Here is a 17,174-nt window from a genome sequence, read left to right on the forward strand (position 1 = left end):
ATTTGTCGATCGTCCCCTTGCTCTTCTTGGGTCCGTGATTCTTGGGCATTATCCCGTGGTTTCCGTACTATCGTGTCTGCCTGGGTCGTGCAGCGCTCCGTCCCCCTCCGGGCGTCCCACAGTGAGCCGTCGTGATGTGTGCGCTGCCCCCCTGGCCCAAGCAACTCGGCCCGCGTTAGTCAGGCGGCTCCGACCCGACCGCCAAACCTCGCCCAACAGGTGGGCCAGCCGCAGAGCCTCCGCGAGCCTCTAGGCCCAAGCGTGAAGTATCTCGGGGGGGCCGCGCTCCCCAGCGGATAGCAGGAACCGCCCACGCGGCTGTCCGATGTAGAGGCCCTCACCGCGAGCCGCTCCAGCGTCTTTCCCCAGCCGCTGCGCTTATCCGTGTTGTTTTGGCCGGCGTCCGCAGCCCCGTTGTCGTAGTTCGGATGGGCGGAGTTCCCCCGTTCAGCAGCCTCTGGCGGTGGGTGGCAGCGATGGACCGCGAGGAGGGAGATCTAGCAAGCGCCCGGCGCGGAACGGAGCGCCCAGAGCGGGCCCGAATGTCGGGATCAGAGCGCGGATTGTGCCTGTCGCACGCCGAGCTCCTCCCCCCTCTCAGCGCCGGCTCGACCCAGAGGCCGGCGTAATCTTCGTGCCGCTGTATTTTCGAAGTCCAGCCACCACTGACGCTCAGATTTCACGGTCGTGCTGACCCGTCGTTGCCACACATTTCCTGCATCGGATTTGTAAAACCGGATCCGTTTAACGGTGATATTTGCAGAGCGGCCCTGGTTCTCTCCGGAGCTCACACGGGAGCGGCCATCTTCTCCCGTGGGCAACAGCGCCCCCCGTTTTGGTAAAGTTTAACATCAGAGAGTAAAAAGCTATACAATATTTAATGGCAAAGAGACAGATGTTGACAGAGAGATCAAATATCAGAGGAGAGTTCAGGAAAAGAGAAGAAGATTTGGGTGTCATCTGCGAATAGTTGATACGAGAACCCAAAGGAAGAGATTAGTGCCAGAAGAGCAGATGTGTAGAGTGTAAAGAGGAGCAGACCCAAGACTGAGCCTTGTGGAACACCAACATCTGGAGGAGTGAGTTGAGAAATGTTGTTGCTCCAGGAGACAGAGAATTGGCGAGATTCAAGGTAAGATTCAATCAAGGCAAGGGCTCGATCGCGAATCCCACACAGAGAGTATTAAGGATATGAGAGTGTTTGAGAATATCAAAGCCAGCAGACAGGTCAAGGAGAATTAGGATAAAGGATAGGTTGAAGAGTTTAGCAGAGGCAATGAAGTTGGACACATTCATGAGAGCAGTTTCTGTGGAGTGACAGGAGCGAAAACCTGCTTGTAGGGCTTTTTTCAAGGTTGTGGATATCTAAGAAATTGGTAAGATGGTTGAACACATCCCTTCAGAGCACTTTAGAGTGGTGCAGAAGGAGAAACACAGGGTGAAAGTTAGACGATAGGTTCAGGTCTGCCCCTTGCTTTGTTAGCCCGTTGCATTTCATTTAATAGGCCCTCCCGTGGATTGAAACTAAATTCCTCCAAGACAGGGGTTCTTTCACTTTGACCACATCATCTTTTGAATAACCCTGCTGTTTTCTCCACCACCTTTCCTTTTTGGCCATCAGATGCAACCCTTTGGATTATCTGGGGGGCCAATCTCAACTTGAAGGCATATTGAAGTATTTACGTCATTAGTTTTACCTCATTCTGCATATGCAACATTGTAAAAGAATCAGTGCCAAGGCATAAGGGGCATTATTTTGTTTAATTTCTTTAAACGTATTTTATAGGGCCTCATTACGAGTTTGGAGACAGCCATGCCCTTAATAAGGGCATGGCTGCCTCCAAACTCGTGTCTGGGTCCGTGGTCCCTGAATGGGGAATTACCGGGCCATTCTGACTTTGGGTGGCCTGGTATTTCCCCATTCAGGGAACCCAGACGTTCCTCATTCCCATTTTAGCCCCCATAGGGCTCAATGGGAATGGGGAGCATACTAACAACGGGTCCGTTAATGACGGGCCCGTTGTTAGCATGCTAGTTCCCTTGCAGGACCCGCAAGGGACGTCTGGTCTGACCAGACGTCCAGAGCGGGTCCCGCAAGAGAACCTCATAACAGGGCAGAATGGGTTTAACGGCGCTGGCACCTTTGCCGGCGCCGTTAAACCCATTCTGCAAGGGTTGTAATGAGGCCCATAGCCAATGCAGTCAACTTTTAATACTCCTGTCATCCAATACAAAAATATAATTATCACATTTTACATTTAAAAAAGGATTAGACCAACCTTTCCACACATTAGAACATACAAGAACAGACCTATAACACATTCAGTGTTTTCATGCTAGGATTTCCAATGTAGTCACAATTTATCTCCAGAGTATTGTCAGAAATATAAAGCACCCTTCATGATTACCATTTACATACATTGTCCATAGGGCCACACCCAATAAGGGTCCGTCTATGCCAGCTGCTCTGAATTCTGACAAACGTAATTCCAAGTATTCAGGACATAGGGTCAATAGATGTTTTGCATACTCCAGTTTGGGTTCACCACATAAATAACAATATTGGGCCTCATTAAAAGTCTGGTGGTCTGGCAATAAAGGTGCCAGTAGTAATGTACTGGCACACTTTCCGGACCAGGGCCGGTGCCCCCGGCAGGACTGACCTACCGGGAGCACCGGCATGCACTGCATGCATGGTTTTCAGGGAAGCACTGGTACCGTTAGCAACAGTGCCGGTGCTTCCGTGTCCGTATGACTCCACCGAATGGGGACTTACAGTTCCCGCCGCCTGACATCCTGGGCCACCGGGACCTGTAATATCGCAGTGGCACCGGGATATAAGGTGGCAAAAACGGTGTTATGAGGTCAGCGGCAACCCGCCTGAAGCACCAGCGTGTCAGAGGCCCAATGTCTGAGAACTCTTGGTATCTTCAACCAGGCTCCCACAATCTCCAGCATTTTCACCAAATTCATTTGTATTTTAATGTAGTCCCAAACCATGTTGCTACCTACAAACTGCTTGATGTACCTTGGAATATTAATTATTTCCTGTCTGCATTCTACACACGCTGAGGAATTACTTTTAGTGGCCATGTCAATTAATAGTTGTCCACGTGAGACGGTAGTTATTATCACCTTCATAGCTTTCTTAAAGCTGTTAAGTTGAAGTGTCAAAGCATTCTCCGGGACCAAGGCAAGCCATCTAAAGGCAATAGATTTCCTATTGGCAATACAGCTACAGGGCATATAGCTAGTCTTGGTTAGAATTACTTTATGCAATAGCCCACGCATGGAGGTTTCCAAAGCATTTGCCATCTTCCAGTACATATTCAAACAAGGCAAATAAATGTTTGACCCGTAGTGGCAAAATGGCAAATTCTAGGTATACCATGTCAATGGAGGTCCGAGGAGGCAATCTAAGCAGTCCCTTTAGTTTCATGGACTGTATTTTGCTAACTTCCGGTATGATTTTCGTTGCCCAGGTTTCTACTCCATATAACATAATAGAGGGGATTTTTACCTGGTAAAGCTGTAATAGAATGCCCAGTGAGTATCCTCCGCCCTTCAAAGTGAAAGAACCAATACTTCCGCTATCTTCAGAACATTTAGGCTTATTTGTTCAAGATGTCTTTTGCCGAAAAGTTTGTTGTCTAAGTTTATACCCAGGTACGTATACTCAGAAACCACTTTGATCGCTTCCGCATTCATATTCCATCATACTGCTTTCTCCTTTTTGTGATTCGGTGTGAATATCATAATTTTAGTTTTTGTTGTATTCACAATCAAGTTATTCAGTTGTGTGTACTCACTCAGCCTATCCAAGGAGGACTGTAACCCGCAGGGTGTCAGGTCCGGTATTGCTATATCATCTGCGTAGCCCATCCACTATATTGGAACATCACCCAATTTCGTAGCAATTGATGAGCTATTTGCGATAACCTCACCCAGAATCGACATATAAAGAGTGAACAACATTGGTGCTAAAATTCGTCCTTGTTTTAGACCTTTCTTGGTGGGTATCCAGCCTTATGTTCAAACATGTTGATCCAACTGTACCTTAACCTTATTATCGTTGAGTAACAACATAATCATCCTCACAAGGCCTAGTGGGATATTCCAACTCAACAGCTTTTGCCACAATCTTCCTCTGTCGACCTTATCAAATGTGGCACTAAGATCTACAAATGCCACATATAACGTAGAGTTGCGTATCATCCACGCTCAATTATCATGACCAATGCTAGTATATTAATCGATGTGCTAAATTCTCCATGGAACCCAGTTTGATTAAGTGGCATACGATTTTTTGCCTCAACCCATTCTTCAAGCTCATTCAGCAATACCCAGGCAAAACTTTTTGCCGGGGCATCCAGCATCGCCAACAGGTGATAGTTTCGAGGATTGGAATGGTTGCCCTTTTTCTTTTACTGGGACTAGGATACTGGTACACCAAGAAGTCGGAATAGCTTCAGTTACCCCAATCCAATGAAACATCCAATTAAATGTTGTTGGCCAAAATGCAGCATCCAATTTGAGCAAGGTACTGCACATTCCATCTGGGTCTGGTGGCCTAGGGGCTTTACTGGCTAAAATTAGCCTGTGGACATCAGTGGCTCTTTTTATGTACTGCCACTCAGCAGTCATCCACATGTGTCACCCAAGCCTGTTGTGGAATGCCGTTAATATCTCTAACGAGATGTTGATTACCATTAATAATCATCCAAAACATGGAGGGTTTATTGGGTAAGGATGAGTCCACCTAGGCCTTCCATCGCTTACATTCTATTTCATACTTATGGTTTCTGAGCCATTTGTAATACTCTGATTTTATGGTTTTAGCATAACAGGCGGGTTCACTGCAATTTAACGCTAAACGTGATATACAACATAGCTCTTTACCCACCTCACTTTTGTTTTGGATCGGTTCTTCAAATGCCTTTTGATTTTTTTTCTTTGGCCCACATCGTTTCGAGAGCGTATACCAGACCTAATTAGAGCACTAGCTCTATTGCTCTCAACACAAGTTTCATAATCAGTGATCACTTGCAGAGCTGTGATCATCTTAGGCTTTTTAATGGAATGCTCAATAGCTGCCATGTAATTGGCAAGAACGGCAACGCCTTGGTGGAGGCATGCCCCGACCTACTGTCACTCCAGGAGACTAGATTAAGAGCAGGATTGACGCTCAAGGTCCCTGATTGGACACTTATTTTACACTGTTTCAAAATATCAAAGCATACAACTAACGGACAATAGTCACTTTCTTCACGTATGTCTATGTCCCATTACCATTCACAGTGAAAATGTAATCAATTATGCTGCTAGAGCTGTTCCCAATCCTAGTGAACTGTGGAGGGGTATCAGATGGATAAGCACCATTCACCCTGCTAAATCCAGCTAGATAGAGTACAATTTCCCAGTCCACGCCCCACTTACAGGTTTGCTCGAGCCCTTGTTGGTGCGGACACAAACTCTCATTCCTGTTCCCCCAAGTACTTATTATTCAGGATTCTAGAATTAAAATCTCCACAAACCAAGATAGGGTGACAACCGGTTAACTTATCAATAATTATCTGCACCTCCTTTATTATCACACTATGGCTGTTCTTATATGGGGGATCATTATAAATAAATAATAAAAATGTCTATCCCTCGTACGTTGAACAATGGCCCTGAAAATGTGAGTTTACCAATCAAGATATTTTCAGACCCAGATGGGAGTTTCACCAACTCCAATGGTTGTTTTACTCCCAGCAATAGACCACCTTTAGGGTGACCTCGAGCCCCTTGGACTGCAAGAGAAGAGATTGTATTCCACCCATCTATAACCAATGCTTCAATCACCCATGTCTCTTGTAATGCTATGATTGAAAAACTATCAATATACTCCAAGAGGCCATCCTGATTAAGTAAATGCCTGTGAACAGGAGTATTCCAGTTTAAAAAGTAGGAAGGAAAGTCGGATATTGTATTAGGAATATGGCTTCCCCGTTGTTCGACCATTCGGGCTAGCCAATCCCAGTGAGACTCATTTGTCCTCACCCTCCGTGTCTCCAAGCTTTCTGTCTTCGGTTGGTCACACAAACTTCTTCCCCTCTCACATGGCCCTTTGTTATCAGCCTGTCTAACTTTGTGACATACAATAGCCTGATCACTTTTTTCGCTTGAGCCCTCATATGTGCTATCACATAGTCCATCAACCTCAATAATTGTACATTCATAGCCCAGTCTACTTAGCGACAGAGCATGGTCCATAATGTATTTACGCATATTATCCGCAAAGAAATATACAATCGAGGTTGCATTCTTGACATAAGGAGTAGTATTATCGATTAGAAAAGAGGAGGGTATAAGGCTTTTTTCTCATGTGGTATACTCGATGCGTAAGCACCAATGCTTTCACAAAGTTGCAAAAGCACGAGGTTAAAGCAATGATATAAAGACGTGAAACCGACAGACAGCACAAATTGTAGAAGTTGTTAGAGATTCTCTTTTGAACTAATAGTGACTTTTCTGTTTATTCCCAGAAGAGAATTTGCAGGTAGTATTTGGTGCTTTAATTCTAAAATTCAAAATTGCACTATGCCAAGTGTCGGTCTTCCCTCTGCTCATATTCAGAAGCTGCAATCTTTGAACAATGGCACTATCCAGTTAATTTTAGCCTTCCAACTCTCCTTTCTGGCATGTACTGCATAGGTCGCCTATCTAGAATTTCATAGTTTTAAAAACCTGCTTGGTGGTTTTTAAATATCTTCATGGTTTGTATCTAGCCTATTTACCATGATCTGGTCAGGTCCTTGTGATTGCAGATCTTCCTCTCCTGGTGGTTTCCTCTTCCAGATTCAAAAGTAGAGGAGACAAGGGTTTTTCCTTTCAAGCTCCAGAGGTTTGAAATGCCTGCCCCCCTGAGCCTACACCTTTTTCCTCATCCGTTTTCATTCCAAAAATTCACATAAAGCTTATCTTTTTAATTAAACCTCAAACTCAACACTACGTTCTCAGTGGCGTAACACAAAATGTGGGCGCCCCCCTGCGAGCCAGGCTGAGGACCCCCGCCCCAACTCGGCAACAAATCACGGGTCGTGCTACACTCTGGGCAGGCCTAGATTTTCACGCTTGCACAATATGCATGAGCGTGCTGCTGAAGGGGTGTGCCGCACACTGTACTAGGAGAAATATATAAATATGTGTTTTAATGCAATATACAGCAGACGATTTTCTGAGAACAATTGGCTAAAAATCCAGAGTGTTTGCAATTGTTTTGTAGGGTAACACCAATCCAATACATGCAAGTCACCAAAAGTGCACGGGAACATTAATGCTTTGCTATTAAAAATGCCATGCCACATTGAAGACATGTCCCACTGGCTGCACAATGAAGACCAGTGTAGACAAGTTATAACATTACAGTAAAGCATGCCAGGCCACATTTAGACATACCTAGACTGGTTGCACAAAAATGCCAGTCGAAGCAATAACACTCATCAAGAAGAGAGCACACATTAAAGCCCGGGTCTCTGCTGCCTCTAACAACACAGCCAAACTCTTTAAAATCTGCACGGAACTGGTCAATCCTGTTGCGTTCTCCACCTCTCCTGTTCCCTCCCAGGCCCTCTGTATGGCTCCGGCCTCTCAATTCTCTGCTAATATTCAGGACATCCTGTCCACTATCTCCTCTCTCTCTACCTCTTCCTCTCTTGGACCCCCCTTTGGCCATCTGTACCTCTCCTCCTCCTTTCGCCTCTTTCTCTCTGACAACACCTGACAAGGTTTCTAGACAAGTCTGATCCATGAAAGTGTCATCCAAACAGGTGCTCCCCTGCTCCTCCAGAACCATCAAGGTCCATATTGACACCCTCGCTGCACCTTGGCCGATTTCTGTAATCACTCTTTCACCACTGGAACGTTCCCCTCTCCCGTTAAGCACTCCCTTGTGCACCCACTCCTCAAGAAGCCGATCCTACCTGTCCGGCAAACTATCGCCCAATCTCCATCACCCCTTTCCTGGGAAAACTCTTAGAAAAAAGCTCGCCATCTCCCAGCTCACTCTCCACATTGAATCTGTTGGTTGTCTCCATGACCACCAGTCTGGCTTCAGAGCTGCCAGAGGCACAGAAACTTCTCTCCAGAACACCCGTGAAGATCTGCTCTCTAACCTTGATTCCATCATTCCTTGTGTCCTAATCCGCCTTGATCTTTCCTCTACTTTCGACACAGTCAACCACGCTATCCTGATCAATCGACTATGTGAGAACCTCGGCATCACAAATCAGGCCCTGGAGTGGCTGACCTCCTTCCTCTTGGACTGCCCCTCCCAGGTCTAACTTGATCCCTTTCTCTCCGCCACCTCTCTCTCTACCTGTGGCATTCCCCAGGGCTCTATCCTCTCACCCTGGTTTTTCAACCTCTACTTGGCCCCTTTGGCCCACATGATCTCTACCTTCTCCTCTAACTTTCAGTGTTATGCGGATGGCACTCAGCTTTCTTTCAGGCTCCTCTCATCACTTGCTCATTCCTGACTGTCTATCCGTGATTCAGGATTGGTGCACCTCCAACGATATCTACCTTAGTGCCATTAAAATGGAGATCCTTCTCATTGGGACTCCTACCCCTGCTATCCCTCTCTCACTCTGGCCGCCCACCTTGGCCCCTCTTCCTTCGCCTTCCTGCGAGGCAAAAAACCTTTTGTGTCATCTTCGACTCCACTCTCTTTTTCTCTCCTCGCATATCGGACGTCGCCAAGAGGTCCCAATACCTACCAGCTGCTCCTCCTCAAAGGGACTCTTCCCTTTCTCACTTTCCCCCAGAGACTCACTTTCTCCAGAGCCCTGTTTCTCTCTAGACTGGACTATTGCAACATCCTCTTTCTCAAGATGCCTTCCTCTACTCTCCACCCTCTGCAACTAATCCAGATCAGGACAGCGAGACTTATCCTTGGCCACAAGCCCAGGGATCATATCTCTACAGCCCTGAAATCTCTCCACTGGCTCCTGGGTGTTGCAAGAGTAAAGTTCAAGACCCTTTGCATTGTCCACAAGGCTTTCTTGGATCGGGCCCACACTACATCCAACACTCTCTTCCAAAATACCTTTTTTCTTGAGCCCTTCCCCCGGCTACCTCCAACTCTCTAAGGGCTAGACGCTTCTTCAGGCAGAGAGTGGGGGTAGACCTCTCTCCTCTGCAGATGCCTCCCTCTGGAATGGCATCCTTGACCCTCTCAAACTTTAGCAGACCACCTGATGTTCAGGAAGCAGCTCAAAACTTTCCTCTTCTCCTCTGGTTTCCCTCTCTCCCTCCCCTGCGGACATACCTGACCTACCTGTCTGCTGTACCGACTGCTTGCTTGGCTACCCTCAGAGTCTCACTGAGTCCAGGCTCTTTCTTGATCAGTCACCCTTGCACTGCCTCCGGCCTACCACGCACTTAGGGACTGTAACTGTAACCCTACAGTCCCTTGTTCTCCTTGCACTACCCAGAGCCGCACTGTCCTGGCTGCACTTACTCAGAGCATTACAGTCCTGTTTTCCCCTCCCTTCTTCCTTGCACTTCCCCCTTCCTTTCCGATTGCATTTCTCTTTCTCTCACTTGCACGATTTGAATGACACAAGGCCTAGTAAGATCATTTGTCTTGTCCACCCTCTATCTCCACTCCATTGCTTGTCGCGTCAAGAAACACTTGTGTAGAGGCGTGTTATAATAGACTTATATCATATCATTTTATCACAGATGCTCAGAAAAATATACAATGCTGCAGTAAGAAATGGCTAGACTGGCAGCACCCAAATGCCAATCTAGCCAGGTAATTACACTTAGCAGGACTGCTTTATCAGAAATGCACAGTTAAAAAAAAGTCATACCAAAATGAGGAATAACGAGACTGGCTGCACCAAAATGCCTCTCTAGCCACTAATACCACATATCATGCCTGCTTAGCCTGGACATGGACAACCATTATGATTTATCGCACAATCTCGCGGCCCACACATTCCCTCTCCCTCCCATGCCCTACCCCAACCTCCAAAATCAGCTCCTTGGCCCAGAATTACCTTTACTTCCCTCTTCCTTGTCCCAGAGTTTACGTTTGAGGCTCCTTGCCTCATGGGTAAGTACTGGGATGAGGAAGAGTGGGATTAGGAGTAATGAAGATACAGGTAGCTAAGTCAGGCATTACCTCCATGTACCTCTACCTCATCCCAGTGCTTGTGTATGAGGCATAGTGCTTCATACACAAGTACTGCCTCATACACAAGTAGAGGGACAAGGAAGAATAGGGCGAGGAGTAATGACAATTACCAATAAGTAATTAAGACATTAAACACAAGTAGGGGCTTAACAATATTCAGTTGACTGGGCTGCAGAATTCACCCCCAGAAATGTTGGGCTATGTTGACTCAACCTGGCTGACCTTCAGAGCAGTTGCCGGACAGAAGAGGACACAGATGTTAAACGGCACCTGGGTTTCGCTGTTAACAAGGGCCCAGCAGTTACCAACGTAAAGCATTTCACTGTTAGTACGGTGCCGGTATGGGACCGGTACCGTTCATTACGGGCTGCCTGATTACGAGGTCCCTTAGCCGATTACCGGTCCTGCGAGGAACCAAGGAGCTAATAACGGGCCTGTTATCAACTGGCCCGTTATTAGCTCCATCCCCATTCCCATTGAACCCTATAGGGGCTCAAATGGGAATGGGGAATGGTTCTTCGCTTGAGGAATTACTGGGTCCTCCAAGGTCGGAATGACCCAGTAATTCCTCATTCACAGACTCCGGTATTGGAGCCCGGTATGGAGGCAACCATGCTGCTAATAGCACTATGGCTACCTCCATACTCGTAATGAGGCCCCTTATTTCTGTTACAGAAATAATTTCTTTATGAAGGCAAAGTGATTTCAGAAAGAAATAAAAAAAACAAAAGGTTTTGAAAAAATCTTTTTTTTCATTTTTTTTCCAAGTGGGGCCCCCTCCCAGGACATGTGCAAGCGGGGCCCCGCGCTGCGGGGGCTGCTGTGGCCCCTGTTACGCCAGTGTACTTTCTCTGTAGTCCTCTTTGCACCTAGAAGCAATTCGTTGTGTTGTCTTTGTTTCCACCTGCATATTATAAAAACACAAGCCCCATCCAATCAAACAAAATCAATATATTACAGTATATTATCAGGATATTACACGTTTCCCTTCCACTGCACCCATCCATCAGTGTGTCCATGCAAGTATGGCCCCCTGGGTGACGGCCCGCACACCTGAGTTCTCTTCCCCTGTGTGTTCACCTCATTCACCTTGCATGAGTCCACTCTGGGCTCTGTCACTTGTGAAAGTCATCTGGCCAGTCGGAGATGAATCTTTCTGGGGTCTGTTAGGTTACAGTAACACCTAACAGACACACAAGCCTCCACTCTTCAAAGGTCCACTTGAGCACATCTCAAGCCCAGAATGTCGGTACTTCCCTGTAAAATACTAGAAACTGCCCACACAGAAATATACTCGTCACAGGAGCATTCAGCATTTGCCCTTTTCATGTTTTTCTGTTTTTTTTAATAAGTGTGATTTAGCTAAACCACTTTACGCATTTTATTGAACAAGATTAGAAATATACATTTACATTAAAAGAACGTAAAACACACACAGCATAGTCTTGAGTTACCTTAAACATTTCTTGATTATCTACATTGTGTATTTCTCTAAATGTGTATGATACATGGAAACTGGTTAATTAAATAAGGAATTGATGGAATAATACTCGATACAAGACTTCTCAAGATGACCACATGCCCCAATTAAGTGACAAACAGCGATATTATGTAACTCCGTAGGAAGTCAAATGCATTAGACAGACATCCACTTGCCTGAGACGCAAAATAACCAAAATATATCTGTACCAATCACTGAGGATCTATGAGCAAATCTCCTTAATAATTTGACATTCTGCGCGCGAAGGGGCGGGCCCTGTGCTCACAGATGTGTGCTCTCAATAGCCAAAGGAGATGCACAACCTCTCCAAGTGAATGTATTCCTGGGCATACCCTACCTATCAGCTAAGACCGACAAAGAGGGCAACTGATTCAAGCGTAGCAGCGTAATACCTCTATACAATGTTCTGCTGGGGCCCAATAGAAATATGTCTGAGGTTGTAGAAATATAAATACTTGCTTTGTGTATTCAGTGTAAGTTTTCTTCCTGGCAGTGTACTTTGAGGTTTCTTTTTTCCCTTGTCTGATCAGGGCTATGCTTTGATCATTGTAAACTGACTCTAAGATGTAATGTTTTAATACACATCATTTTATGAAATGTAAATAGAAATTTAACAAACGAGTGAAATTGATAATGATGTATTTTGTATGTTGACTGTGTGAGATGTTTGTTTAATCACTGTGGATTTTGTTGTTGTGTTATATGTTGATACAGTTGTTAAGGTTCTATGAACTAAAATGCAACCATAATAATATATAAATGAATAAACAAACTCCAGACTCTAGCGCCATGATGCCCAAGGGCTGGTGTGTGCTTTATAAATGCAAAAAAATAAATACATAAATAGACTGCTGCAAACTTCCACACACTACACCCCTATCTCTCATTCCTTTCCTAACCTCTACAACAGTTTCTTTTCTAGCCATGGTCTAGAGACGCTTGGGGTCGGGGGAGCAAAACGCACTCTAGGTGCAAGAATTGGCGCTGTTAGTGAATGGTGAATGGTGCAGTATAAAAAACGCTTAGCACATCATGCTAACATACACACACTAAGACACTCTCGCTTAATAATATTTATTTTCTTTATTTTCACTTTTCCGTTGTAAGAAAAGCATGATTCTTTAATGTGAATCACTGGGGGTCATTACGACCTGGGCGCAAAGGGATACCGGGCACCGGTAATGACACTGGTGCCATTAATCCCTTTGTGCCCTATTCCGAGGTCCCTTTGCGGGTCTTTCCTTAACGCCTGGTTTTAGCAGGCATTAAGGACGGGACCCGCAAAGGGATACCGGGGTCAATAACGGTACCGCAATTTGCGGTACCGTTATTGCCGCCTTCCGCCATGTGGAATGGCATTTCAAATGGGGACTTACCGGTCCCGCAAAGGGCGGAATGGACCAGTAAATCCCCATACCACCACGTCGGTGGCGGTACCGGTATTGGTGCTAGTCATGGCGCTAAAAGCGCCATGACTAGCACCAACCTCGGAATGAGGGCCAGTGACAACTTCAAAACTGTTGCACCTGGGGGAAAGCTGGTGCTCTCTTACCCCTATTTAAAACATTTAGGGGCTCATTTTCATTGAGCCGCAGGGTAAATAAAAGCCCTGAATAAGGCTTTTATACATTTCATTCACATTACGGCTCATTTTGAACAATTAGCATTGCGAAAAGGAGTGGTGGATAGTACCTTACGATTCCGCCTCGCCCTTCCTCTCCGCCAGTCAAATACTCGAGCATTTGAAAGAGCATGCTGGCGCAAATGCTCTGGATTCCTGTGGACTGCACTGGCTTTTTACACCTGTAATCCACCTTTTTTACACTACACTTTTGAACTCCACTGTAAACAGGTTGAACATTACGCGGAGGGGACCTGTGTACCTCAAGGTGCAAACGTAACATACCCGCTCTGCGTAATTTACAGGGACTTTCAAAACTAGCCCTTACAGTTGCAATGCCCACTCGGACCTAGTCTGCGGCCGAGAAAACCTAAAATATCAAATACAAACCCCCCACATCTCCTTGCATTCAGGAGAGTCTCAAAGACAGACGGCAAAAAGCCATGAAATATTGTCCTTCTGATTTGCCCCGTTTCCTTATTCAAGTGGTCCATTAGCACTATATGAAGGCAGATCTTTAACCTACACCAGACAACAGTGCGTACGTGTCTGCCAGGGAGCAGGGGCTCTGGACACTACTCACTTATGAAAAGGTTTATGCGCGATGTAATGCTCAACATGAAAAATGCACGTAAACTATTGAGGAATGGATTGCTGAGATGCATTCTTTAGCAGATATGGAGAGAGTGCTGTATTGGAGAGAAAAGAAAGATGCATTATTTAATAAGATCTGGGGCAAAATTCTGTTACTGTATTAGATTTGTTTTATTGCTTGCATTGTGATTCCAGGGGGAGAGCGGGGTGTTTCGTGTTTCTGATGTATATAGTTAATGTTGATTTGCTGTGATTGCATGATGTTTGTATTTTGTTTGTGTTTTTGTTCATATGTTGTTATGATGTGATCTTTTTTTAAATAAATATTTAAAAAAAATAAGAAAAAAAATAAGAAAAATGCACGTAAACGGAAAACACACACACCTGTGAACGGTACCAGAAAGATAGCCGTTTATTGAAATAATGCGCTGAAATGCGCTGAAAACGGAGGGTTAAAGGCTACTTACTGCGCCACATCGCGGAGGCTTGAACCGCTTTACTGTGCACTCCTGAGGGATAATGTTGCTCAGTAGGTAAACCGCACAACGGTTGCTAAGATCGAAGCAGACGTTTAGGACACACGTAGATGCAATTCTACTGTGGTCAACTGGCTCATATGTATACGGCCAGGACAGCTTTATGTAACGGTGCTAAACAAGAGCAGAATCAGAGGTGGGCTGCATCGAACTCTATAGAAAAATCCAGTTACCCTGGCACAGGTCACACTGCTATTGTAACGCCGGTAGCAATGCTCGTGCCAAGTGTCCCCGATGGAGAGCGGCTTTTTAAAATGTCTTTTATTTCAGCAAACATGGTTTCAACAGCGGTGCTTTTTATACAAAAACTCAATAACGGCACCCCCGTGGTCCTATTCTGTACCCAGACCTCTCAAGCGAGAGCCTTTTTTCTCAGGGAAGAACCCAGATACAGTGATCATGTTATTTGCGAGAACATTCCGTGTGGCGTGCGTGCTGTGAAAAGGTTGAGCTAATATGTAAAAGAATACCAAAGGATGATTTTTTTTGTGCCAATGTAATCTTTTGGGTACCACTTTTTGAGGCGACTGCGTTCTATTTATATTGCGCTACGACCCCCCAGGCATCTGAGCGCTGCTTATTGTTACCCACGGTGTGTAGTGCTCGTTTATCGGGCTCGGAAGGATGAAAGGCGGAATATGGTACTGGTCGGAGGCGAACCTGCGTCAGCAGGCTCTGCACAGATGTCAAAGCAAGCGCTCTACTCGATGTGCTATCAGACCGACATCTGTTGAAGTGCCGCTGTGTGATTTTGAATACCTAGTATTCATTGATCCTGGACCAAGAGTGTTGAGGGTGACTGTCGGGCAGCGCCACAAAGAGGATGGTTCGTCATGCCTGTCTGTGGTGCTGCTTTAAAAAACGTTTCAACCTATCCTCTCGCCTAGAAACACTTGTGTACAGGCACGTTATAAATGCCATATCATACCCTGGTGAAAATGATTACGAATGCTAGAATGCAAGCCTGCAGGTTTCAAAAGTCACTTACCTTCTTTTTCTGAGCAGTTTCTTTGTCGCCTGCATTGGATGGTTTTCTACGCAACATGTCTTTATATCTTTTATATTTTAACGGAGAAATAAAAACCCAAATCTTCGGCCTGTGGCGTGTATGCTTTGCACCTTAGCAAAGCGTGTGCTTGTTTCTTACAGGAAACGGGGTCACGTGGCCGGTCTTTGCAGCAATTGCGGCTGTGTTGCCGCCATAGACGAGGATGAGGGAACCTGTGAACCAGGAAGGAAGTTACAGCCTCTGCGAGTCCTGCGACCTCTACGGCATCCTCGGAGAGGTGTTTCGAGACCGAGCTAGACAGCAAAGCGTTGAACGCATGTCCATGTTTACCGGGCAAAACAACAACCACATCACTGGTAGCAACTACTGACATGACAGATGGCGGCAAACATTGCCCCAGGAAAAGGAGAAGTCTACCAGGAAGCAGGCGCGTTTGGCTTCGTGACAGGGAAGCATGGCGTGTCACCCCCTTAGAAGGAACTCCATGATGACCTAGTGTCATTCACTTCCTGCCTCTAGAGTTATATGCTGTTTTTCTGGGTCTCCGAGTGGGCAGGACGTTTCACAATTTCCTAATATGTGCCGTGGTAACAAGAATGCCCACACGACTGCCCTTTTCCAGTATGAAGCACATATGCTCCAAAAGCTCCCTTTACGAGTTGCAGACTTGTTTTTTTCAAGGAATGTGAGAGAGGGCTTTTTTGTTTTGACCCCGAGGTGCTTCTTCTGCACCACTTAGGTAGGCAACACTATTGGCATAGTGTGCAAAAAGAGAGCTGGTATTCAGGAGGCAGAACTTTCCAAAGGTGTCTTTCACTTGCTTACTTTTGGCAAGTGACAATTTAGAACCACCATTAGTTTTGGCTCCAGTGTCTGCTTAGCACCATCATTATTTTGAGCTCAGTGGCACTTAGTGCATTGTTAGCTTTCGCTTACAGGGGCGCTTTAGTTAGTTGGGCCTCAGATGGCTCTTTTGCATTATACCGTTAGTTTTGCTTTATACCTGGCGTTTTAGTGCGGATACGTTTGTTTGTTTGTTTGTTTATTTATTTGTATAGCGCTCCTGACCCAGAGGTATATGGGCGCTTAAGCATCAGGTTACAGGCATAGGTAGAAACATTTGTACAATTGTGCAGCATAAGTATAGTTACAATTATGAGAGCAGTTATAGTAGAATTAGTGACATGCATACATACAGTGCTAGTTAATTGTTAAGTAACCAGGTGATGATCTGGTTACTGACGTAGATGACGTAGTTTTGTCTCTCAGGTAGTGCTTTAACCACACATTCATTTTGGCTCACATTCAGTGTTTTATGGTCACTTAGCCTGGCTAAAAAAATGTGGTTTAACTGTGGTACATTAGAGGCACCAGTAGTTTTATTTCCTAGGTGGCGCTTCAGCACTACGTAGAGGAAGCCATGGATTACTGAAATAAAATACTAGGTGAGGCAGACAGATGTGATTGGGGCTGGTGGCATGGAGGGATGCTGCACTCCTCCCTTCTTAGAGTGCTCCCTTGGCCATGGCTGTTGCCTACCTGGTCTCTTTGTCTGGGACCTGCAAAGTGACCTTTTTGGCCAAGGGAGCTCCATTTATCAAAGCCAAAACTGTTGTTCATTGTTTTTGGTAAATTGTTAGGGGCCACATGGTATGTAAGCCACGGTGTGGAGTACTCACTGGCCACAGTTAGGTGCTAGAAGAGGTAAGAGGGAAGGAGTGAAACTTCAG

The 17,174-nt window shown here is 45.6% G+C and overlaps 1 protein-coding gene across 1 annotated transcript in view; it reads right to left on the reverse strand.

The window, feature by feature from the left end:
- The window catches only part of SASH3 (SAM and SH3 domain containing 3), a 516,850-nt gene extending 500,938 nt beyond the window's left edge, over window positions 1–15,912 (reverse strand). The window contains exon 1 of the mRNA XM_069612974.1: window positions 15,424–15,912. Within this exon, the coding sequence (XP_069469075.1) occupies window positions 15,424–15,480 (57 nt within the window). The 5' untranslated portion in view covers window positions 15,481–15,912. The remainder of the gene's footprint in view (window positions 1–15,423) is intronic.
- Between the last annotated feature and the right edge of the window lie 1,262 nt (window positions 15,913–17,174).

Source organism: Ambystoma mexicanum, chromosome 5p (assembly GCF_040938575.1).
Source record: "Ambystoma mexicanum isolate Mex_15411 chromosome 5p, UKY_AmexF1_1, whole genome shotgun sequence".
Classification (NCBI taxonomy): domain Eukaryota; kingdom Metazoa; phylum Chordata; class Amphibia; order Caudata; family Ambystomatidae; genus Ambystoma; species Ambystoma mexicanum.